Source organism: Cololabis saira, chromosome 5 (assembly GCF_033807715.1).
Source record: "Cololabis saira isolate AMF1-May2022 chromosome 5, fColSai1.1, whole genome shotgun sequence".
Lineage (NCBI taxonomy): Eukaryota > Metazoa > Chordata > Actinopteri > Beloniformes > Belonidae > Cololabis > Cololabis saira.
The window spans coordinates 39,556,875-39,583,290 of record NC_084591.1 but is presented as its reverse complement, the minus strand read 5'-3'; the positions used below and the strand labels follow the sequence as shown (position 1 = coordinate 39,583,290).

The 26,416-nt window shown below is 40.6% G+C and overlaps 1 protein-coding gene across 19 annotated transcripts in view; it reads left to right on the top strand.

The window, feature by feature from the left end:
• shank3a (SH3 and multiple ankyrin repeat domains 3a) overlaps positions 1-26,416 on the top strand; it is a 184,023-nt gene that overhangs the window by 88,111 nt on the left and 69,496 nt on the right. For 13 of the 19 annotated variants that reach the window (XR_009782713.1, XM_061722001.1, XM_061721998.1 and 10 more), the window contains 7 exons: positions 427-543; positions 10,835-10,912; positions 11,941-12,007; positions 13,340-13,569; positions 14,449-14,618; positions 25,501-25,682; positions 26,129-26,152. Coding sequence is in view for 18 of the 19 variants with exons in the window: in XM_061722001.1 (XP_061577985.1) it covers positions 427-543; positions 10,835-10,912; positions 11,941-12,007; positions 13,340-13,569; positions 14,449-14,618; positions 25,501-25,682; positions 26,129-26,152 (868 nt within the window). In the remaining variant the exon portion in view is untranslated. Of the gene's footprint in view, positions 1-426; positions 544-1,761; positions 1,889-10,834; positions 10,913-11,940; positions 12,008-13,339; positions 13,570-14,448; positions 14,619-25,500; positions 25,683-26,128; positions 26,153-26,416 lie in introns of those variants that run through there. The other 6 variants (XM_061722005.1, XM_061722004.1, XM_061722002.1 and 3 more) reach the window with 3 other exon arrangements.

Below are 26,416 nucleotides of genomic sequence, written 5' to 3'. Positions count from 1 at the left end.
TTCCTTTCACTTTAGAGAGTGTAAGGAACATGAGAAAGGAGGATCTCACATCAGAAATAGCCCAAGGAAAACCTGGCCTCAGCTCTATTATTTGGTACAGAAAAAAAGGTAGGTCACATTAACATCTGTTTTTCTGAGGCAAGAAGAAGATTGCTTGCTGCTGATTTTGGCCAAAGAAGATGGGCTAGATTGTGGCTGCAGCCAAGCTCCATTGTTTAGTTAGCCTGTGATCATTGTGATGTGGCTGAGTTCCACATCATAAATACATTTCTGGTTATGATTGCATTCCCCCCATATTCTTTGTTTTGCACAGCTCAATTTTCAACTATGAAATAAGATGCCCGTCTAATATACAGTACATTGTTTCAGTAGCACCTTAGGTACATTTTTGAAAGAAATAGTAAATGTGTTAATCTGTCCTTCTAGGCATGTCGCTATGGCCACGTGCAGCATTTGGAGCATCTGCTATTCTATGGAGCTGACATGAGTGCCCAGAATGCATCTGGAAACACCGCCCTGCATGTGTGTGCCCTCTACAATCAGGTACATTTTATTAAATAAAAGAATCTATCGTATAGTTTATGGTTTGTGTAATTGGAGAGAAGAGCTATTTTTGTCCTTTGTGGGAGTAATTAAGCGGTGAAAGGTTATGCATTACACAGTTTACCTTCACTAAACATGTTCAGTGCTAGTAGGGCAATGAGTCAGTCATGGAGGCGCAAGGACACAAAAGGGTTTCAGGCTAATGTCCCATTTGACAGTCCTCACTGTCTCCACTGTCTTTCCTATTTTGGTATTTATTACTTAAACCTCACCTCCATGTCAAATGTCCATGTTTATTCCATGGAACAATGGAAAAATGCTTGAGGAGCAATGTTGGGAGCAGTTACTGTACATGTATAATAGAGATGGGTGATATTTCACCGTTCACGATAAACCATCAAAAAATTCCCCACGGTAAGAATTTGTCATCTCGCGGTAAAAACGATAAATTCCCGTTGATGACGTTTTTGTGTAAAGCTGATTTATGGTTCTGTGGTTTAATCGACGCACGTGAAGGAAGGAAGGAAGGAAGGAAGGAAGGAAGGAAGGAAGGAAGGAAGGAAGGAAGGAAGGAAGGAAGGAAGGAAGGAAGGAAGGAAGGAAGGAAGGAAGGAAGGAAGGAAGGAAGGAAGGAAGGAAGGAAGGAAGGAAGGAAGGAAGGAAGGAAGGTATAAGCCTGAAAGAAAGAAAGGAATGAGCCAGAAAGAAAGAAAGAAAGAAAGAAAGAAAGAAAGAAAGAAAGAAAGAAAGAAAGAAAGAAAGAAAGAAAGAAAAAAAGAAAGAAAGAAAGAAAGAAAGAAAGAAAGAAGGATACATTCCCGTTGATGACGTTTTTGTATTGGTATTTTTTTTATCGTTATCGGGATAAATGCCAGAAATTATCGTGATACATTTTTTAGTTCATACCGCCCATCCCTAATGTATAACAACTTCAAAAAGGAGTCAGACTTTTTTTTATTTTTCTGCTTTGTTGTATTGCCAATACAGTTTAAAATGCAGTTATTTTTTTTCATCCTATTCTTAATAGCCCATCATGGAAAAATGAAACCATTCCATAAATGTTCTTACATTTCAATTAGAAAAAAAAAGTCAGAAATCACCCATTTACTACTAAGTATTCAGACTTTTAATCCTGTCATTCGCAGAAAGCCCCTTTGGCAGCCATTGCAGCTTTGAGCCTTCTAAAAGCTTTGCACAACACAATATTGCAGTTACAGTTCTTCCTGGAAGATGCTCCGGAGTCCATCAGGTTTGATGGGGAGCAGTGTTTACGATTTCCCGACTTCTTCCATTTACAATTATGACGCCTTTCCTCCTGGGAACATTCATTATTTCATACCTTCAGGTATACGAGTGTTTTTTTTTTAGACTCAGTAACTTTGCTCATGTTCTGTGTGTATTGCGGGGGCTTGAAATACTACACAGACGTTTCTTTTCTCCCTGTCTCTCACCACTTCTCTAACAAAATAAGGTTAGAAAAACGTAAAGAGGTCTGAATACTGTCTTATTCAGCGGCACAGGGAACATTATAAAAGAGGATCTTGTTAAAAAAAAATTCAGAGAAAGAACCTGCTGGGACACTAGCTGTACATGAAGTTTGGTGTAATATCACTCAGGCTTAAATACTATTTGTGTCACGCATGTGGAAAGACACAGAGTAAACTGGGTCACATGAGATCCGTGCTTTTCATTAATAGTATTACACTTGAACACACAAATGAGAACTCAGAAAACCTAAAGTTTACATTTTACTCTCATGTAAGTGTGTAAACAGTGTTGCTATGGAGGCCTTTTGGATTTGCAGGTTGTTTTCACATCATACATTGCTTTGTTTGTTAGTGACATTTGAACATATCAAAACAGCGTGTGAAAAGATGAGAGGACACAAACCAGGCTGGTTTGGTTGAGAAGCATTAACATTTCCAAACTAGAAATAAGTGAAAAAATATAAAACAGCAATGTTTTAGTCTGTGACCAGGGTTCTTTTTAAGTCTCCAAGTTGTCTCTTTGTTGTGAGACATAAATGAACAAATGTCACAAGGGGTGAAAAAGTTTTAAATATACATTACACTTATTTTCTGAAGTAAATCTTCAAATTATATGAAAAAGGTCAACCCCATGCAATCCTAGCGTACTCCCATATCTCTGTTGTTTTATGTGTTTTGTCACTAAACAATGTGTCCATATCTTATTCTTATTTCACTTATCTCAATGCTCATACCACATTACCTCATTTGTTTCATTTACATAATTTCTTAAAAGCTTCACAATTCCATCTTGTGTCATGAAGCACAATTATAAAAATATGAAAACTATCAACTATAAAAATACATGTTGTGCTCTTTCATCTGAAGTTTAACTGTAAAACGGACAATAGTATGACCAACTTTAGAACTGCTAATCCAGTGAGCAAGGATCACAAATTTTGAAGGGGCATGCACCCTGAAAAACTGAAATTGTTAATGAGACAGGTCTGTGTAGTTTATGGGTCGTAGTAGTGAAACAACATCTGTAGCATCTCCGTGTTAAATATGGATCTGGAGTCTGCACATGATTGTTAATACCAGGATATTTTACTCATTTTCTTGATGCTTAAAAGCCCTTTCTTGCATGAGTTTGAATGTAAATGTATATGCTAATACGAAGCTTCAGAAGAGTTTCAGAAATGAGGACTGCATTTCACAAAGCTGCAGTCTTTTTTTTTATAGCTATGTCTCCGTTTTACTGATTGTGGAGGTGCAATGTGAAGGGTTCATCCAAAGGTCACCCAAAATGAATAAGTAAAGTCTAACTTTGTACAATTTATGTTCCTCGGACTCGTGCTCTCTCGCAAGGTTTTTTTTTAGCAGCCACTACCGACAATAATCTCTCAAGGTACCGCTACAAACTATTCCTTAATATTACATTTTTACATTCAAATTCACTTACTTAGACTATTGTGTGACTGTATCTTTTCTGCAAATTCGATTAACTCTATTGCTGTAAAACAGGGCCAAAGTTCAACCCATGACGTTGGTCACCGTCATGTCTTGCTTCACATTGTGGTGGAATATTCAAATGTTGTCATTTAATTACCTGCGGACCATTTAGTAGTTGCCCTTTTTACAAATGCTGCAGAAAGACTTGCTGTAGTTTCACCGCTGCATCTGTCTGGATCGTTTGTGGCATGCTGTTGTTGTGCTTTCATGTTTGAAGTTTGTGCTTGAGTCGCCTAATTAATTTTTCCCACAAATGTAACACACCGAGAGCAACTTGAAAAAGATGGCTTTTTAAAAAAAAAAACTTTCTGGGCATCAGCTTTATCTTGCTTGCGCACTGGCTCTTTCCCAGAAAAATTCCCTGTCTTGTCCTCATCTGATATTTAAGGCTGGTCTCAGCGCTTTTTTTGTTGTGAAAGATGTTTTTTTTTAAAAAGAAAGAAAGAAAATGTTGCAAATTACACTTAAAATGCAACTGCCATCTGCTGGAGATTGGTTGACATGAAGGGGGGATTGTTTCAAAAAAAATCTGGCAAAATGTGGCAGATTACTGTATGTTGAAAAATCAAGATTTTCCATTGTTATGAAGTCAGTATAAAGGTATGAGTATGAAGTATGAAGGACTGTATAAAATATGTAGAGTGTGTACTTTAAATATGAATGAACGTGTTCTATATTGGTGAAGGCACAAGGTAACAAGAGGAGAGTACTGTAACAACCAACAGACTCATGCAGGTTGTTACGTAGCATGCCCAGGCACTGTTTGGATGCAAAGACAAAGTTGTAACTTGAAGCTCTAGAGGACAGGGGTGTTCAGTTCATGAACATTAAATTGAACCTTTTCTCTCAAATTTGTCCCTCAGACAAAGTTAAATGTGTGTGAGTTGTGATTTTTAACTATGTGCTGCACAGCTAATTTCAGCAGTGATGAATGACCTGCTTCAACTCGACTGGAACGCCACAGTCTCTAGAGATAAAGTCTTTGTGTGTATGTGTGTGTTTGTGTGTGTGTTTGTGTGTGTGCGTGCGTGCGTGCGTGCGTGCGTGCGTGTGTGTGTGTTTGGCTAGCAAAGCATCAATAGTTAATACTCACTGCAACACGTGACTGAAGTTGTTTCACATTCACCCTCAGAGTGGAGGTGGGACCGGGGTTTTCGCTCTTTTTGAATGAATGAATGAATTAATGAATGATTGTTTATTTCGTTCAGCAGCAACATCATAAAAAAAGAACAAACATAAACAAAACAGAAAAAATAAATTAAACTATGGCTGAACGAAAAGGGTTTGGCAGAAGCATAGCTTTTAGGCGCCAAACCCTTGTTTACTATTCAAAATTTGACAAACAAACAAAACATATTCTAGTAATACAGTACTTTATAGTACTACAACAATGCATATTAACATATATATCCAGAACTTTACCAAAATTACAAAGTATATTAACATAGGCTATATATCCAAAACTTTACCAAAATTACACAAGAATACACTACTATGATTGTAAACATAATTATATAAATATATCTGCACATGCATACCTTCTTGCATGCATACATACATACATGCATACATACATACACGCCCTACAGATATACCCGAATACACACCCACATACATACCCATGCATGCACATGTAGCCATAAACACAAGGATTATGTACCCAAATAATCCAAACTACTATTAACTGAACGAGAAAAAAATAAAGTAATAAACTATAACATTTTATACTTTTCAAAAGTGCACCATTTAAACTTTTTTTTCAACTGGACAATTGAAACAATTTTTGCTCATGTTCAGTAAAGCACAGATCTGTTTATAGTGACACTGTCGGACCGTACATCTATGTTAGATCCGCAGAACATAACTCAAAATATTCATGTCTGAACATTTAGTGTGGCGTTAGACTGAAGTGTAAGATGAATTACGTATATTCAGATTAAAGTAAAGCTTAGTTGTTTATGGTTTTGTTTGGGTTTTTTTCTCCACAGCATTAATTAAGTGTCTTTGAAGTGATCGTAAAGGCGGCTGTGGCTGCAGAAAAAAGGGTGCAATTGAAGACAGATGAGACGAACGGGCTCAAATGCAGACTAACCCAACTGGCTCTTTTAAGTCCTCTGTGTGCGGTAATGGACCTCGTCCCAGGTCTTGTGTGTCTCTCCGCTGATGAGGAAGGCTGCTGTCGTGACAGTGGAGACCGAAATTCACGCCGAGCTGATTGATCTCAGAAACACTGCATCCTAGAAGGGATACAACAGGCCAGGAGCAAGCCTGCCTTCAATGATTGTCTACAATCAGTGTAAGAAAAGTGCTTGTGGAATCGTTTTGGAAAACAGGCCGGCGCGATCAATAGACTCATGCAGAGAGGAGAGAGCATGTCAGAAAGAGGGACGGATAGATCACACTGGGAAAGCGTGGAATAATATTACACAATAACTTGCAGTCATCATCAATAAAGCAAGCTTGCTGAGTCTTAGTCCCTTTGTCTGGATCTGTCTGGTTGTTAGTGTTTACTTACTGGGCTCTGAACTTAGCAGATGTGATCCATAGCTTTCAGTGAAGACACAGTCTTTTCCCTGGTAGACGGATCAGTGGGAGGTGGTTGGCAGCGTGATTGAGAAAAGAGACAGAACTGAAAGGCAGACGGTGACAACACTGGTGAGTGAAATTATAGCCGTGGAGGCACAAAAACACAGACCTTCTGAGACACAGGCCAACTGATATTCCCTATTTATAACTATTACTTGTAAAAAAACGGAAGCAGTAGAGGAATACACTGCTATTCTACACTCAGCTCTCATTTAAAGTGTTTCAGTCCATTGCTCATCCCACGTGCCTTTAGACGTCCGTTACAAACTGATGTATAAACAAGCTGTAAATTCAGTGAGGGAATCCTCGAATGTATAAACTTGGCATCGAGAGACGCCATCTGTCACGTTCCTTACACATGACTAACCTGCGCCATTAGCGTAAGGGAGCTGCCTGAACTGCATGCTTCTGTTGAGAAGCTGCTGCACGTGTTCCTATGTCACTAAAGTAATCACATTTCATAAACTACCATGTCGGATAAACTGAAAAATGAGGAAAATTGGAAACTGTACCCCTTATTTCTGTTATTTTTCCGAGCTCATCTTGTTGAAGTCAGTATACGGTACTCTAGCGTAGTCTAGCATAGTTTGAAAAGGGGCCGTTTCAGCTGGATCCCACATTACATCAGCTGATCGATCAGCTGCTTTTTTTGCTCTAAGTATTAGTTTGGTAAATCTCCCAGAGCTGTACACGTAAACTGCCTAAATCTCCCATTCTTTACTGCCTCCTTTGCAAGCCATTTTGCTCCCCACCTCCACCGCAGCTCCTCCTCTTCAATCTGTGTCTGACTTAATCAGTGTCATGTTTACCACTGATGCCGCTCTGTTATCCAGTCTGGGGCGACTCCTGCTCACCTAGAACAGAGCTGCACTGCCAAGTATAAACTTCCTTCAGTTGTTAATATAATTGCGGACGAAACAAATGATTGATGGAAAATGAATCCCGTCTGCAACAACAGACATGATGACATTCGGTTAGTATCTCATTATATGAATACATACACGCCTGCTGCGTGTTTGGTGTGTTTGTTAGATGTCCTGCCAGCAACTGCTTTGGCTTCATACTGGAGATATGCTCAACATTTTTTACCAGTGCTCTCTGATCTGTGGGTTTTTTTCAAGTTGCAGCGTTGGCTGAATTTTGAACAGTTTTTCCAACCATCACTGAGATTTGAAGATGACTTGTGAAACAGTTTTCAGGACGCTATCTCTTTTTTCTTTTTCTTTTTTTTCCTTCTTTTTAATAAATTCTTTGAAGTAAAATAAAACACTGTCTTGGATGTTGTGCTTCAAAGATGACTTCCAGATAGAAAAGGTAGGAGGTAATTGTAAGAAGTTGGAGGGCTTCCCTCGAGTGTATTTGTTTCTCTCCTTACTTTTGTTTGTTGTATTTGCTGTTTTGTCACCAAAGAGATAAAGTAAATGGAAATACGAGAGCATTATTTTTATGCTCTAATAAATAGATCCCCCCTGAATAAAACATATAAGAGCGTGCACAGTCGGCTCCTCAGTTATTGTATAAATTCCCCTGAAAATGATAATCACTATGCCATTTATGCTAATGCTAATTTGGTCCCTGAGTGTTTTTTTTACTTACTCTTCCTCCACTTGTAAGTGTGCCGTGTCTCTTTCACGTATAGTTAGATAAACTCTGTTCACCTCATCTCAGACCACAGAGCAGACTTAGTTACTCACATATCATTTTTTGTGTTCCACCTAAAGCCTGAATTATGGTTCTGCGTCAAACCAACGCAGAGCACACGCCGTCACCGTGACGCCGTCGCGAACCCTTTGGACTTTTCGATCACTCCATTTCGCACCCCCCGCAACCGCTAATTCGCGATCTTTTCCTGAATGGTTTATCCGACTTTTTCCCGTCACAGTGAATCAAAGAGATAAGGACAACTATTGTGCAAAAAACCAAAACAAAAAAAATCACACATACACGAAGAAAAGAGCGCTTAAAGTCAAAGATCCTCTATACACAAGATAGCGCATTGCCGTTACTGGCAATGGTTTGAAATTGTATACACTTCCGGTCTCCTAAGTGGGCGTGGCCGCCCCTCTGCCCACATCGTTTTGGAACATACAACACTAAATACAGTACAACTTTCTTCCAAAAAGACTTAAATAATAAAAATAACAGTATTATTAAGCAAAGAAGCAAGTATTATTTTAGTTTTAAACTTCATTTTATCCAATGGGAAAACAATGAGAGCCAAATCTCGCGAGAGTGTGTTGCTCAGACAGAGACAGGTCTCAAACAAAGTTCATTTTCTCCTAATCTGTCGGTCTGAAAGTTGCCATTTTGGTGTCAGAATGTTCAGAAGGTTTGTGGCTTTTGAAAAATGGGCCCCATATTTACTTAGGTTACTATGGGGCGAAGGAATTGGTAATAATCTGTGCTCACGTTCACTTTTCCCATAGGACTCAATGGACTCAGGACCTACTTCCGGTCTCCTAAAGGGGCGTGGCAGTCACGTGACACAGATACAGGAAAACGAACTGTAGTGGGCTGTCTCGTTTATAGAACGTCTCTGTTAAAGTTCACGACTGCTTCAAACCGGAAACCGGAAATGCGTTGCTACCAAGTGAACCAATCACAGCCCTCTCGGTCTGCGTGTGGTCCGCGTCGCCTCGACGAGTAGTTACAATTTTCGGGAGGTGCACGTCAGTGACAGCGGCAGTGACGGCGTGTGGTACCCGTTGACGCGTAGCACACGCCGTAGGCACGGCGTCGTTTTGACGCAGAACCATAATTCAAGCTTGAGAAGGGCTCTCCAATGGTTTCTCCCAGAGTGGGTCACGTACTCCACCTGAGAAGAGACTTCACATGGACATCACTGATTTAACCACATGCTCGGATCATCTGTGACTGTGTGCCGGAATTTGTGACTCATTGGTTACGTGAGTCATTGCACTAATTGTAGAAAATGTCAACTTCCATTAATTCTGCCCGCTGTGGTAAATCACATCTCAACCCTCCACCGGCCAGCACACGTATACGCAGACACCTCTCAGTTTAGAACCGGAGGAGAGCCGTCTGAGCTCATTTGTACACCAACAATCCTATAGTAATCACCAACACACCAAAGAAGAAATCTGCACGTTAACATAAGTCCATTTCAGTGACTCATTTCATACCAGTTTGATATTTTGAATGAGTTCAGACTGAAAGTGTGTGACAATCATGGCCCTGGCTCATTTGGAAGAGGCAAATTCTGCTACACCGCCGGCTGTACCGCTGATAACGGTAAAATGACTCAATTTTCTGTCAGTCTCATAAAGCCTGACTAATGCTCAGTGATTTCTCTGGTATTATGACGGAAACTAATGTCCATTAGATATAGATTCTTTGACTAATGCAGCCATAATCAATATGAAATAGAGGGTCCTCTTTTTTCTTGTGCATTCAGAGCAAGAAAAAGTGCTATTGTGAAGGAGCATAACGTTGTAAAGTTTTCCATGGATGAAGTGTTTCTCATGTCATTAATGTCAGATGTGAAAGGGTCGGACTGTCTCAATGGTGCAAATCCTTCACAGTTGACGTGAAAGATCTCTAAAAACGATTAACCTATGAGGTACAATTCTTTGTAATACGTAGACTAGAGAATGGCAGTTTGTGTACTTTTACATTTATCACTACCCTTATCATTTGGTTAGTCTTAAAAAGAGTTATTTGATCTAAAAGATGTGACGTTTTACCTGATTATAACTGTGGTTTCCTACATTCAGCTGAGGCTGTTTGTTTGTAATTGACTTAGTGTTATCTGTTTACGCACTAGTGCATCTTGCAGACCCACGGAGCTCTCATTAAATTGCAAGGTTAAGACTTTGTTAAAGTGTGACCGTGACAATGACCAGGCCGAGATAAGTGTGAGGTTGGTTGCAGTTAGCGTGAGTGTTCAGATGCGGCCCTAAGCAATGGTTAAAATCTATGAAATCCCCTGAAATGATGGAGACATGGCACTGCCTGTGTTGCTTAACTTATCATTCCTTTTAAAATGCTTAACTACAGCCGCTTCACATCCTCAGGACTCTTTAGTGTGATGGGAAACATTTGCAAATTGCCACTACATACTGAGTACACTAGTTTTGCCAATTTGATTAGGAATTGTACTCTTATGTGAGTTCACAGGTGCAGAAACAATAATGTTTCTCCACAGTGGAATTTGTAGTGGCACCCATCCGATCTTTATTTTTCTCAAATTCACAAATTCCTGTTCACCCACAGGGGATTCTCCAGAGACACCCTTGTTCTTTTCACTCTGCCACTTCTGTCAGAGTCATTTTTAAACAGGCTTGGAAGACTGTTTCTTTTAAAGACGATCAAAGAAGTTGCTTGTAATGTTGCTCCGGGCCAAAACTGTATCATTGCAAGGGCCACAAATTATAATACTCTATTTGATATTTGACTTCTTTAATCCATGTCTAAATTGCGTGAAGTTTCGGATTTCTAACGACTTTGACATGCCTCCATAGCGGCATTGGGTGTCCATTTTTTTCCCACACTGCTTTTCCAAGATTAAGACATTCATTCATTTCAATAAGACATTTTGCACACATTTATTTTTGACCTGTCAGTGATGCGTCAGTAAGATCCCGACTACAGGGAACTGATCTAAAGCTGAAGCACCCTTTATCTGATGTGACATACTGTATAAAATCCCGGATTAACTCTCTCAAATAGTGTCTTTATTAAAACACATAGGTCTTTCTGTCACTCAGGATAGCTGTGCCCGTGTCCTCCTGTTCCGGGGAGCCAACAAAGAGATAAAAAACTACAACAGCCAGACTGCTTTTCAGGTACGTGTGATTTCCAACTACAGCTGCTTGTCATTGACGGCATCAGGTGTAACACTATTGTCTTGTCAGAGATATATTTTATCAACATATAGAGCTCAATGTTGACGTATTGAATACATCTGTCCTGTGCAGATCACACTGTTTAAACTATTACCACATGACTATGGAGCTAGAACAGTCTCATAATTCATAAATGCACACGTCGATCCACAAATGCACAGGACAAAATTCACAAATGCACAGACAGATTCACAAATGCACACGCCAATCCGCAAATGCACAGGACAAAATTCACAAATGCACAGACCGATTCACAAATGCACACGCCGATCCGCAAATGCACAGGACAAAATTCACAAATGCACAGGAAAAGATTCACAAATGCACAGACCGATTCACAAATGCACACGCCGATCCACAAATGCACAGGACAAGATTCACAAATGCACAAACCGATTCACACGTGCGTAGGACAATATACACAAATGTATTTTTGATGCACACACAAATATAACCTGATTTACAAACTTTTTTTTTTTGTCTGTGAGCTGCGCTGGATTTGCGTGTGACTTTTGAGACTCCCCTGACGTGACTCAATCCACAAATACGTTTTTTTTAACACGGAAGGATCTGCAACCAATCAGATGTCTTCCGTTGTTTCCGCCAATCTCAAAAGTCACACGCAAATCCAGCGCAGCTCACAGACAAAAAACATTTGTAAATCAGGTTATATTTGTGTGTGCATCAAAAACACATCTGTGTATCTTGTCCTAAGCACGTGTGAATTTTTCTGTGCATCTGTGAATCAGTATGTGCATTTGTGAATTTTGTCCTGTGCATTTGTGGATCGGCGTGTGTATTTGTGAATTATGAGACTGTTCTAGCCCCATACATGACTGTTGCACTGGTTAGATATTGATTAAGATATATGAGAAACGTACAAAGTGGGATGTGTGACTGATATCTGTTGTCCCCTTTGTGTTACTTACATATTCTCTGTTTACCTTCCATACTTCTCCCTCAATCAGGTGGCGATTATAGCTGGAAACTTTGATCTTGCAGAAATCATTAAGGTCCACAAAGCATCAGATGTTGGTAAGTTGACAGCCGCAGTCAGACTGAGAAGCAAACCTCGGTTCATCATAGCTTTAATTGTGAATAAATAGTTGGAAACAAAGTGTTGACTAGACCTGCTTGATGGAGACGTTTCGGAAAATTATAGCAGTTTAAATGCAGAGGTGGAGAAAATGAATAAAAGAGATGGAAATGTGAAGTGTCTGGAAAAGGGTTTGGGGGATTATGGGATGTCTGATGAGTTAAGTAGTTTCTTTGTGAAATAACATGCAGGAAACTCTGCCATCTGGTGTGGACTAGTTGTAATACCTGACTCTAGAAGTATATTCAGACACCTTGCCTGAGTAAGTGGTTTTTCACTCCTTAAACAAGGAGAAACTGGAAAAAAAATATGTTACTGGATTTCAGTAAGGTCAGATTATGTTATACTACAAAATTATTGAAAATGACTGAATGGAGGTGAGAATCGAAAACTGCTTTCACTTCAGATCTGGTTTCAAATTTCAATACGCATTCGAACCTTGCGGTTTTATATTTATTGATTCCATTATCAGTGCGGGCAGGTGCTGAAAATGCATGTAGCAAATCAACAGTGACACACGAGACATGAGATAAGCCATTTATTTTGCCGGCAAAGATAAAGCGACAGGCTCCCTGTTGTGCGCAGCTGCATTTTACTGCTGTCACATTACTGACCTGCTGGCGATCATTTTTTGTTTCTTTTTGTTGGATTTCCGACAATGAAGTAGTTGTTTGGAATGAAAAACCTTGAAATTGCAAAAGCAATAACTAAAGAATTGGATCGATAAGCAGAACTGATAATGCCATTGGCATCAATAAAATCGTAGTAATTCTCATCCCTGTTATGGATTGTATTATGAGTTGTTACAATAAAACATGGAAGGATAGTGGAGGATAGTGGACATTCATTTGAAGAAGTAAGATGAATTTAAATAACGTTTTTTGACTTTTTTTAATGCTTAAAGATTTTAATCTACTGCTTTATTAAACATCAAGCGAATCCATTATCATATTACATTTCTCTTTATATTTTTGGGTGGTTTTATCTTTCGTCATATCTGTGATTAACTATTAAAGTTGACAAATAGTCCTGGAAGATGATACCGTACGTCTATGAGAGACTTATTGTTTCATATTATTTCTGTGTGAATGCACATGCATAGTTCATGTCTGCATGAAACCTCATCTTCCCAGGCGACAGTGATTATACAACCCCGTTAAAAGTTTCTGACAGATTTAATTGATCTTGAGATATTTAGTAGTTTTTTTGTTATCAAAGTATTCTGTTTTTTTGTTTTTTCTTCATCAGTTTGTGTCTCTTTCTCTTCTCAGTGCCTTTCAGGGAGACCCCCTCCTACACCAACCGTCGACGTGTGTCAACTGGCCCCCTGCCCTCACCGCGTTCCTTGCTCCGTTCTGCGAGTGACAACAACCTGAATGGCGACCATGACCATCTCCACGCGCCTCCCCCCAGAGAAGCGCGGGGCCGCCAGGGCCCGTCTCCTGTCCCCTCGCTGCGCAGCCTCCCAGCGTTTGGTCAACAGCACTGCAGCCTTGGGGAAGTAAGTCCTCTCACTTCAGGCACGTTTTAACATGAAATTATGGATTAATGTAGGGCTGTTCGATTTTGCCCAAAAATAAAATTTCGATTTTTTTCTCTCAAAATCCGATTTTCGATTACGATTACGATTATTTTGTGAATTGACAAAAGGCAAAGAAATGATTTCAAATATGCAGTTTTTTTATTGAACATTTGCCCCATTGGGCTTTAAGTGCAAACTTTGCTCTTATTAAACCAAAAATGAATGAATAAAGTGCAAAACTCTGTAAAATAAGTTGAAAAAGTTTTAAAAAATATAATAAAATATAAAGTTTTATCTCTGAAAAAAAAATCAGCAAATCAGCACTTGCAAACATACAGTAAGTTATATTTCCAATTAAATAAAACAAGACATTTTCTAATTAAACTAAACTGGGTCTTTGCATGCTAAATAATAATGCAACCCATGAAGGAGATAGAGGTGTGTAATGTCAGTCATTACATTTGCTATTCACATTTGCAAGTTTTTTGCAAGGAACACGAGCCGGTCTACCGCATCTGGCTGGAGGGATGCCCGGTGGCATGTTACAACGCCCCCTCCTACACTAAAGAGCCTCTCCGATGGGGCACTTGTCGCAGGTATTGAGAGGTATTTCCATCAATCATTAATATGGTATCAATCATTAATATGTGTGCAGACAAGGTAAAAAAAAAAAAAAGTTTTAACGTTTTAACATCGTTTTAATTACATAATCACGATTACGATTATCGAACAGCCCTAGATTAATGCTTTTGGGGGAAAAAACTAAGAAAACATCAGTGATGCAGTTTTGGGGTTTTCTTCAAGATAGCTGTTATCCACCAACATTTGATGCTCTTATCTCCCGCTGCTTCATGTCAGAGTCGTCACCCAGAGGTTCCTGACAGCAGTCTTCAGAGCACTGGCAGCTCCAGATCTTCCCATTCCCGGTCACCATCACTACGTCACATGCACGAAGAAGATAAACCAGTCCCCAGAAGGTCCCAGAGCCACGGGTACCCCTACGGATACGGCCCTCGTGGAAGGCTGAGGTCTGTAAGATTCCCTTTCAAGTCGGCTCACTTTTTTCTTTCTTATTTCTAGTAATATTTAACAAAATTAATTCTTATACACCAATCAAATTGTTTTCCCTCCATTCCTAATTCACGTCATACTACTCCCTCTAATTAGATAAACTGTTATTGGCCTTTTGATCGTGTACCTACTTTGATATCAAAGCCGTATCTGAAAAAGCCCCAAAGTAACGCGTCTGAATCAGTCGTTAGTCACCAGACAGCTCTGCATCTTATTCCATCTGCTTCTGTCTGCTGCTGGAGATAAACATGGCCAGAAATCACTATGTGCACAATCTTTATTATTTATCAGCCGCTGGAACATCGGAAGTTATTTTAGCATCAGAACTGTTCTGAAAAGTCATCTATATTGGGCATAAATTGACATTTACGTCTTGACAGTTCATGTTAATGTGTTGGTTTCAGATTTATAGTGGCAGACTGAAACTGTGATCTGCATTCGGACGGCTGTAGTGCCATTTGGTTGTAGTCGCTGTGTGAGTCACTCTCCTGTGAGCGTTTTTAGGGTGTGATCACAGGCGTGATATATGTCACCCATAAACAACACACTGTTTATGTAACAAGCTCTGCTGATGTGTCGAGGTCGGAAAGCAAATAACAGCTCAAATCTGTCACATGTGCGTTTGTATCTGTTCATGTGTGCATACGAGCACGTTCACACCGCCGTGAGTGCTCCCACAGTCTGGAGGTAGACAGATGGAAAGGGGCTAATAATGATCACCATTGGGACTAACTGAAGTCAGTCAATCCACGAGTGTGTTTGGATGTCAGATTGAGAGAGAGAGAGAGTGACAGTGGATACTATCTGAATTTAGAGCCATGAGTGATGCTGCTCAGTTCAGTTCTGTTGGTGGATGCTGTGACAAACTGCACACCAAACCAGGGCTCTGATCACATCTTCAAGCGAAAGATGAATCTGGTTTTAAACGCTTGGTTTAAGCTTTTTATTAGCATCATACGTTAGCACAAACAGCAAACGGCTAACATGGTTCCCCGGTGCCAGACACTGTGTGTGTGTGTGTGTGTGTGTGTGTGTGTGTGTGTGTGTGTGTGTGTGTGTGTGTGTGTGTGTGTGTGTGTGTGTGTGTGTGTGTGTGTGTGTGTGTGTGTGTGTGTGTGTGTGTGTGTGTGTGTGTGTGTGTGAGGCAGTCTGATGTCTGACAGGGGAATTGCTTTAGAGACACAGCTCCAGCTGCACTCCTCTCTGCTCTAATACTCTCTTATCAGTTGACACCATCCTTCAAAGACTCTCACACGCGGACATGCTTTTCGCTTCTTTGTCTGTCTGTTAAACACTTGTACGTTTGTATGTATCCCATATACATCTGCACATTGCAACTTCAGAGCAGTCAGCACTTTTTTTAAGTCATAACCTGTATACAAAAGATGAACGTTACCACAATTTCAACTTTTCTCTTTTTGACTACTATTTTAGGCCTCCACACAGCCTTCTTTGTTTTGGTTGTTGCTTCTCTGCCCCGAAACCTTGACCACAGTACTTGTCAGTCATGATATCCACCCTAAAAGAAGATGTTTAAAAGTCAGTTTAGGTCATAAGCATATTTGGAAAGGGTTTACTGTGGTAACAGATGTATTGAGAACTACCGTAATGATAGGTTGTCTCCTGCGGTCTTGAAATTATGCAGACATGATCCACGAGGATATATACTGTAGATAAATGAGGCCTTTTAACTACTTCATACTCACGTGTATGTTGCCTAGGGAGTGCTGTGTGGATATGTGTAGTATTGATATTAACACACAGTGATCATTAAAAAGCGATAAAGAGCCTCATCTGTCATTCTCAATGGGTATTTCCCCAACTTACTTTTAGTATCATGCCATACTTCCTCTGCCTTTAACCCAGGTGTCATTCCTGACTATTTCCCCCTGCAAGAATGCACTTCCAGCGGTTCTCCTGCTCCAAATTCCATCAGTGCATAGAAAAGAAGCTGCAAACACACTTACTTTTTTGCACATTGTCTTTAAATTCTCTGGTGTTCATGTGTGGAAACAACTGCAAGTTGCAGAGAAAAGCTGCCTCCTGCAGGACATTGCACTCCATTGGCTTCACGTTTCAGACTCAGAGGATACAAGCATCTTTCATTTACAGAAAAAAGATTAAAGTGAAAACAAGCTTAAAGGGAAAGTTCATTTTTTTACAACTGGACCTTATTTCTGGCATTTTTTATGGTTGTATACTCAGAGGTGTTTGGTGTCATTTGGAGTCCTTCGGAAGATATTAGGAGTTTTTTGCGAGCCGCTTCTCCATATAACGGTAGTGAATGAGGGCACCGCCGGACACAGACGATGCAGCGTCTAAATAACACATGATTGCCGCAAAACTCTTCATTTCTTTTATGAATCACTAGATCTGCTTCCAGGACCTGTTGTCTACATCCGGGGCTGTGTGTGTAACAAATAAATCAGTTTGTAAACAAGACCTCTGAACTCATGACGTCATCTCTGTGCGCGCATCCCAGACACAGCTCTGTGTACAGCTGGAGTTCGCTACTGTTAGTTTACTGTTAGTTATTTGAAACATGTCTGAATATTTGTCAAATTCTGAGGTTGTGGACGACGACTTTGAATATGATGGACGTCCTTACCGTTTTGAGCCAGAGTATACGGCTGAAGAGCTCACTGAACGGAGGACAGAGTGCGCGCACAGAGATGACGTCATGAGTTCAGAGGTCTTGTTTACAAACGGATTTATTTATTACACACAAAGCCCCGCAATGTTACAACAGGTCCTGGAAGCAGATCTAGTGATTCATAAAAGAAATGAAGAGTTTCGCGTGTTATTTCGTGTTATTTAGACGCTGCATCGTCTGTGTCCGGCAGTGCCCCAGGCGCTACCGTTATATGGAGAAGCGGCTCGCAAAAACCTCCTAATATCTTCCGAAGGACTCCAAATGACACCAAACACCTCTGGGTGAGTATACAACCATTAAAAAATGCCAGAAATAAGGTCCAGGTTGTAAAAAACCGAACTTTCCCTTTAAGAATGGGAGATTTACTTTGTCTTCTGTGTCCCAGCCTAAATGACCTTTTTTCCAAAAATGGAACTGAGGTGTGTTACCTCGATATGCATTGCCCTCTCACTATGTAGGAAAGTGACGAGAATGTATTAGAAGTCCACAGTGAGCAGCTGGTCTCCATGGCCAGGGCCTGCACCCAAGTGAGACTGATGCTGTCCTTGAATATTTTTTCCGTAATATTTCTCCACTGCTCCCTCTGTTTCTCTCTCTGACCTTCTGTTTATGCCCACGGTAACTCTAGAGGCGTTATAGGTGCCAGGGGAGTGTGAAATTAGCTTGGCTGGTCAACAGCCCGGGCAACAACGGACTCCAGCAAGTTCCTGTGGAACTCGCCATCGCCTTCTCCTCCTCCAATGTGTTCAGTAGCTCTACCTTCAGTTAAAAGTTTAGATTGAGCCAATATAAAGTATTCACAGAGATCTCTCTGGCTTATGTACGCTTAAAAAAAAAAGAAAAAAACAAAGCTCATAAATACAGATTAAAATGCAGACGTGTGGCTTTAATAAAAATGTGTTCTGTTGATGCACTGTACAGACACACCAGATGTGATGCGTGGTATTTATGTGATAATATAAATGAACGTTATTCGAGAAGGAAAACAAGTTAATTGCATTTGTCATAAAAAGGAATTTCAATATTTGCGCCAATGTATTGTCAATACAGTGGAATCATTGATCATGAAGGAAGCAATGTCTGCTTCTTATAAAACTGATAGGACTGAATTATATGCCTTAACACATGATTGCACTTAATTACATGTTTTGGTTTGAAATAATAAGACTGCTAGATAGCCTGCAAGAACAACATATCTCCTTGAATATGTCGATCTTATAAAAATTTCAAAACGGAAAATACAAAGTCAACATTTTCAACCGACTCCCAATTATTATAGATTTTAATTATAGAATAAGTGTTTCAACAGTTTTTGAGGCAAATTAAATCAGAGATGAATTTAGAGAGCTTTCTGGGTTTATGGAAGCTGTGCTGAAAAGTTTTTCTCCCAGCTTCCTTTGTATTAATCACTCTACTTGCTATTAGCATGAATATAATCACGGCTCCAGTACACAGGGAACACAAGGAGGCACAGAAGTGAAGTTGCTTTGCTTTAACCGTTATCTTACATAAAACAATGACAGTAGAATGTTACAGTATTGATCCACAGTAGTAATCTGAAACTGATTTACCTGCTTTTTTTTTAATTCAATGTCTATGTTTAAAACCATAATGCCGTTTGGACTGGCCAGGTCACACTCAATAAATCAAGAATAAGCCATATAAGCCTTTCAAAGGTTGTTGAAATACAGTAGATCCTGCTCACCAGCACCTCCCGTACTTAAACCACTCTCCCGAAGCGTCTGTTTCTTGAATTCTGATGTGAATCACAGAATCGGTTGGATAGATTCGGTAGCCTTTATAATCTTTTCGCCGGCCACGTCCTCCAGCTCTTCCTGAGTGAATTCCATGGCACTCCAAGGCCAGATTAGATATGTAATCAGCCACTTTGTTCTGAGTCTGCCTCCTGCCTCCCCCAGTTTTGCCTGTTTTATCCCATGCCCCTCTAAATTCTTTGAACCCTTCCTGTTGTCCCTGAAAAACAGACCAGACACATAAAAAGTACATTTTACTGGGGATTTTTTTTCCATCTTAAGTTAACTACACTAACAGGGCATCATCTCAACAAAACTGCTTAAAGGCAGTATTTCAGAGGTTGTGAGTCAGTCCGACTGAACAGTGGCAGCTGTTTTTCCATTGATCCACTCTGTCTCTGGATACAGATTGTAAAACTAACCTTCAAATGAACATTTAGCCAGCTTTTTCCGGGTGATTTCCTTCCACCCCCTTGTCTCTGCAGAAAACAACAATGACCAAAAAAATAAAGCAATAATCTTGCACATGCTGTATCATAATGGCCCAGATTGTTATCTGCCTTTCCTTTCCATTCTCCAAGCATCATTCATATTTCCCGAGGTGATGCGCAACCCCTCCAACATCCAAAGGACTGTCCTTCAACTTTGCCCTTCACAAAACTAATCCAATTCTTCTCCCTATGACCTTAAATGCTCTGCTCAATGACGAAGGTCCACATTGTACTTACTCCTGGATAGCCATAAAAACTCCCACATTGAGTCAAAATGAATGAGAAGACACATGTTCGTTCATGCACAGCAAAGCAAGGACAGACCGATGATCATTATGATGCACACTGTGACGCTGATTAGGACGGTATTCGTAACGAGCACATCTCGCCTTAGTGAGCTGGGCTGTTTCATGAAAAGGCCATTGACCTGAGGAGGGAGAGCCACTCATGTGAGAAAATGCTTCATTGAAGCAGTTTGGCATCATCTGTGAAAATGGCCAATGAATGACATTTGCAGGCGCATCTTCAAATTTAGGTAAGCATTTTTTTTTTTTAAAGGAAGAAGAAAAATGTACAAACAGAGCCATTGTCAAGCTGTTCATGAATAACATTTGTTTTAATGGCCAATAATATGGATTTAATAGATGGCATACAAACATTTGCTTTTGACATTTCACATCCACATTATTTGTTGCTTAATCAACACACAACTTTAATATAAGCTTAAATATTTATTCCGTTAATCTTTAAAGGTATTGTGACATCATTTTTAAAATGCTTTTAACACTATTAAAAGTCTTAGCCAACATCCTTCAAATGTGTCTAAAAGGGTGTAACAAGAAAAACTTCACTCTAGTACTCCATTCCTGGCTTTTTATGACAGTGTTTTTTTGCGCCGTGAAAAACGCTTCCTTTTGCCCCTTTCCTGTCAATCATTGCGCCGCTCCTCCTCCAAACCTCCTCCAACCCAACTGCTACACACTTCTGCCGTCTCCACACACACGCGCGCACACCGAACCACAAACACCGACACACAGCCCAGACAGGGCGACTACAGCCCGGGGATGAAGTCCGTGCGCACACCGAACCGGACTTCTAACAGCGGCGTCGGAGAGTTAAGCCGGGAGCGACAGGCGAAGCATGCACAGAAAAGCAGTCCACCGCAAACAATCATAAAAATAAAGGCATGCAAGCAACAGTGTCCCCTTATCTTAAGTCCAGTCAGTGGCCGCGGGTCTTCTTAGCAGTTTTCCTCCGGTGATTAGAACAAAAGAGGCTCTAAACAGCTCCGTGTTAAGCCTGATTTATGGTTCCGCGTTAAATCGACGCAGAGCCTACGCCGTAGGGTTCAGCGTACGGTGCGCGTCGCCGCGTAACCCTACGCCGTAGGCTCTACGTCGGTGTAACGCGGAACCATAAATCAGCCTTTATGGTGCGCTGGAGAGGAGAGGAGGCAGGGAGCTGGGTGGAGGGGGCGGTGATTTAGCGGGCCGTTACGTAACGGCCCGCCACCAAACCAGATGCGCCGTTTTTGCACAGTTATGCGGAAAATCCCAGAAAGCACACAATACACTGAATGTTAAAAGTTCGTTGTTTTTTGGGTGTAATTGATGTCAAGACACCCAACAAAACACAAAAAATAAAGAAAAATGTGTTTTTCATGTCACAATCCCTTTAAAATCATTGCCATTATACCACTTTTTGTAAAGGTTGTAAAGGTCGGACAGTTATATTCAGGTCGTCTGATCACTACCTGTTTTTTTTGGTCTGTGTTGTTACTTGAATGTGTGAGATAGGAATGGAGACAGAAAAACATGGAGAGCTTTGACTAAAGTGTTGTTATTTCAAGACAAATAATCTTAAATCTATTTGCCGAGATTGAGATTTACTTGATTGACTTATCAGTGTATTTGTTTACTATTTATTTGCTTTTATGGACAGTTGCTGTTGTTACAGAGGTAAAGCTGGTGTCCTAGGAAACATCTAAGCTTTTACAATAGACTGGATCACAGCTGTGTTTGTGTGTGTGCCTGTGTCCACGCGCAAAAGATCCTACGTGTTTTTATCTTGAAGGAGAAAAAAATAATAAAATGAAATAAACAGTGCTGGTCTGTGTACAGGAATTAAGAATGAGCACTGAAGGAGCTGCATGATTTATACATACATATATTTATATATATATATATATATATATATATATATATATATATATATATATATATATATATATATATATATATATTTAACATTGTATACTGAAGATTAATAATTGAAAAGTGGAACCAAACAAGCATAAATTTAAATATAAATAAATATAAATATTTTAATACAAATAAGAATGACCATGGACAAAGACAAAAACTATGAAATGATTTATATGTCTTTGAAGCTCATTAGTCATCATAACAACCAAGATGAGTTCAATGCTGTACGTGGTCTCATCTCAAAGGGACGTCTCTGACGTTTACTGGCAGACTTTTCCACTGAGTTGAGAAATATTCCATCTCGAGGATTTCAAATGATCTGAGCTATACCAAAACTGAGAGATGTATGTATCATGGTCCTAATTCTCACAGCAGTAATTCATATTTGTTAAATGATAAATTACATTTTCTAATGATAATGAAATGAAATATTTTAAAGAGATAGATTGACCTGTCAGGTTTGAGAGTCATGACATCTTTTTTAAATACCTAATTTACAATGTCAGTCAAACTCGTTCAGTTTTCTTCAAGGAAAACCCAGCTCCATCTTCTTACTTCTTTCTGACACCTTAAAACGTGTGTCGGTCCAGCTATCATCAGCTCAATTTCTTGGAGCAGCTGGGGTCATGCACTGTATAAAGCCTCACAGCAGGTGCATTGTGTGGGAGAGGTATGTGAGCGGAGATGGCACCTTCGAATCACTGAAGCGAATATCCTTTAATGGATCCATTTCTTTGACAATTACTATATTTTGGTAAGCAACACCTGTCCCGTTCGTATTTTAGTTTTAAATCCAATTAGCCAGTCCTGTAATATATATGCTAGCGGCCTCTTACGTAAAAGGGTTATTTGTGTCTTTTTTTTTCTTTTTTTTTTTTTTTTTTTGTCGCTTATCTGAGAACCTGCTGAGCTTGTGAGACATTCGCAGACATCAAGCTTTGGAGTTTACAGAGGAAAAAAAAAATCCATTAGCAGACTCATCTCTGGGCAAATATGCGTTGATGGTTGAGGCCACAGGGACGACAGTAACTACTCGTTACAAGGAAGATATGCAGAATGAACCTCAACACTTATGGATTACAATAATAGGAGAACAGAACGGAGCATCTACCGCAGGGGTATTCAACTAGATTCGGCCGGGGGCCACATCTGCAAAAGGACTGTATGGAGAGGGCCGCACAATTGGAAAATGTGGGGGTTTTCAAAATGTATTTTGCACTCAAAGACGAAGACTTATGTAAATATAATACATTTGTATTATACATTTGAATATATCTAGTTTACATATGAATTATGTATTAATTGTCTCAAGATTTAGTAATTGTGAATGTTTAATATAATTTTCAGATAAAGAAATATTATTTTGAATGCAAGTTCATTTTGAAACCATGCATTGTGCAAACTTAATGAAGTTGATATTGACCTACTTTTAATAAAACACGCCATAATGACAAAGCACCACTTTCCACCAAGATTTCCTTATTTGAATATTATATTAAGCATTGAGCACAAGCATTTAAGTCCATAGTAGCCAGTTATAAAAATATTATAAAAAAAAAAAATGTTTTTTTTTTTTCAACAAACACCCCCTTTTTTGAAATATGACCAGGGGCCACATAAAAGCTCCTGGCGGGCCGCATGTGGCCCGCGGGCCGCCAATTGAATACCCCTGATCTACCGTCTGCTTTGCTTCAACAAAATCTGACGGTGAAAAAGCTGAGAAATACTGACCAATCTGATTAGTCTCGATTGCTGCTGTGTGACATTTTGGATTCACCTACCAGTGTGGCCGACCATTTGTTTCCCTGTCCTCGTACCTTAAAGAATTAAAGTATTTCTGTAGACAAAAAGACATCCAACCAAATCTAGAAAGGATATGTCTAATAAAGCCGCCAGCTTCCTCCTTTCGCTTCTCCAAGTCTCCCACCACTCTGGGCTTATCTGGGCTCGGGTTCAGACATTAACGTGGTTCAAATAAGCCCCGCCACATAGTCCCTGTAGTATGAGGAACAAAAGGAAAGAAATAGTAGAAATCTGGAGGGAGCAACGGTTTGTATGTCCTGAAATCAGGAAAGAGGATATCAGAAATACAATGTGGTAAGAGAGAAAAGCAACGTAGTGAAAAGCTTGAGAGGAGATGAATTTCCAGCTGTTCAAGTAAACGTTACAGGAAATGTCAGTGGCTCAGTTCAGTGCATAATCAAGTCACTTGTAAAAGTGAATGAATAACTGTACTGACTGCATTCATAATATAAACAAACCCCTCATACAAGAAATTCCCAGATCAGGTGAAGTAAACATCTGTCTGATTTGATCCAATATACATATGTGACGAACATACAATCATTTCATGTGCTTTTGATGCTCCGTCTGAAGATGCTTGAGATGCAGCTTCGACAACGGGCACAGCAGAAAAATGCTGAATGCGACTTACGCGCCACAGAGGTGATGAATGAAGACTATAGGCGGAGCTCTGCTGCTGCTGTATTAGAATTCATAGCTCGACGGAGAGGAGGAAAAAAGAATGAAGATGCAGCGTGAGGAAATGTGGAGAAGGACAGAGATGAGAGTGAAATGGAAAAGAGAGAATATGTACGGGGAAGCGTGAAGGTGGCGGATTCGAGGCAAAGCAAAAAGAGTGGCGAGTGACAATTAAACATAATGGGCTGGAGCTTTCGCCCCTCCAAACCCAACCCCACCCCCACACAAGCAAACACACACACACACACACACACGTACCATCTCAGCCTGCCTCAGGGAACCATGGCGCATGCACGCTCTCAGGCAGGCAGCCAGGAGGAGATCAATCATGCTCTGGGACTCTTGTGAATGTGTGTGTCAGCGGCGCGGTGTTAGCGACATGTTGGAGGTGGCTTATGCCACGCTTGTGAAGGTGCAATGTTAGTGGGAGTGGAGGGGGGCTGTCTGTGTTTGTGCCTATATGCATAGTCAGAATGCCCATAGAGGGCTTCTGGTGTACGAGTGCGAGCAAGCCGTCAAAGGGGAGGGGATCCACGGAGCGCAGAAGCAGCAGCAGCAGCAGCAGCAGCAGCAGCAGCAGCACTGCCAGAGTGTGTGTGAGTGTCTGTGAGCGTATGTGTGAGGGGTGGAGGGGAGAGGAGAGGCAGACGCGGCAGGACTCCTGGGAGAGGGAGCGGGAGTTAGGACCTCTCTCCTCCACATCAGGAGAACCCGGATCCAAGGACAAGGCGAGATCTGTAGCCCAGCCTGGAGCATCTGGAGCGGGAGACGTACGGGGGATTGCCGTCCGTCTCTGGAGGGGACTTCTGCCGGAGCCCAAACTCAGGATGTGTTCAACTAAAAGTGGCTTGCAGATGGACCTGACAGATCCCCACTGAAAAGGAAGCATCGTTTGTTCTTCTTACCGATGCATATTTCTTCTCCTACCTCGACTAGGATGCGAGGGAAAGGGGAGAGATAGAAGGAGAGGGTAAAAGAGAGCAAGAAAGATATTGTTTCTGCTATTGAGGAAGGAACAAGGGAAATAAGAGGAAGACAGTGGTTGAGAGAAGTAAAATCTCCTCTCATGACTCTCCTTTGGATCACTGACTGTTGATTGGCAGGTACTTTGGCTTGTCTATGAATCCCTCCCTGGCCACCATAAAAACCAGGGGCTGTCACAAGGTTGCTGTCCCACTGACGACCATGTCGGTGACCACGGGCTTCAGTTACCAGCTCCCCGGAATCACCACAGTAACATATGTGTTTGTTTACAGCCCCGGCTCAGTGCAGCGAGACCCAAGCCCACCTCATCACACCCCTCCAGCACTGACAGGCCCTCGTGGGCCCAAACGAAAACTCTACAGTGCTGTCCCAGGACGTACCTTCATTGTGGTCAAGCCGTATTCGCCGCAGGGAGACGGAGAAATCCAACTCAACCGAGGAGAGCGAGTCAAAGGTAGGCTTTGAGCTTGCATTTTACTATTATTTTAATCTATTTATCACTTTTCCTCTGCTTACCTTTTGCTGCAACTATGAATACTTTATATTTTTGCCGTTGATATCCTTTTTTTCCATACCATGTGTGCAACTGTTCCTCATCTCCACTAGTGTTTAGGAGCCCCTGAAAAGTTCATGATAACATGTTGGTTTCATGTGGAGTTTGGAAATCAAACATTCAGACATTTCATACAAATCCGATACGAATCATGCATTGACTTCTCTGGGTTGCTGCCTGCAAAGCTTTTTTCTCTCTCTGGAAGGAATTTCACTGATGTTTGAGCTTGACGTTGTGGAAGATCATTTCATTGACTTTTTAAATGTGCTATTTTCTGCTGTTTTTCGGTGGCTTTGCTTTTATGTGTTTGTGTGTGTGCTTTTGTCTCCATCCATGCTTCACTCAAGACTATGACTGTAATGACGTAGAAGGTAAACTCCATAATATTCTTCTTCCCCCTGTATCTCTCCACACACCTCAGTGTGTCAACCCTGCACCTACCGTTAAGTGATTAGTTCTCTGCTCTGTTTGAATCTACTTGAGAGACACGTATGATCTCATTACAAGTCTGCAAGGGGAGGGCTTGCAAATTCAAACAGGTCCTGTGTGCTTTTGGTTCGTGTGGTGTGCATACGTCTAATATGTTCTTCCCCCTTTCTTAGAGTGCTTCCTCCCTGAACACACAACTTCTTTCC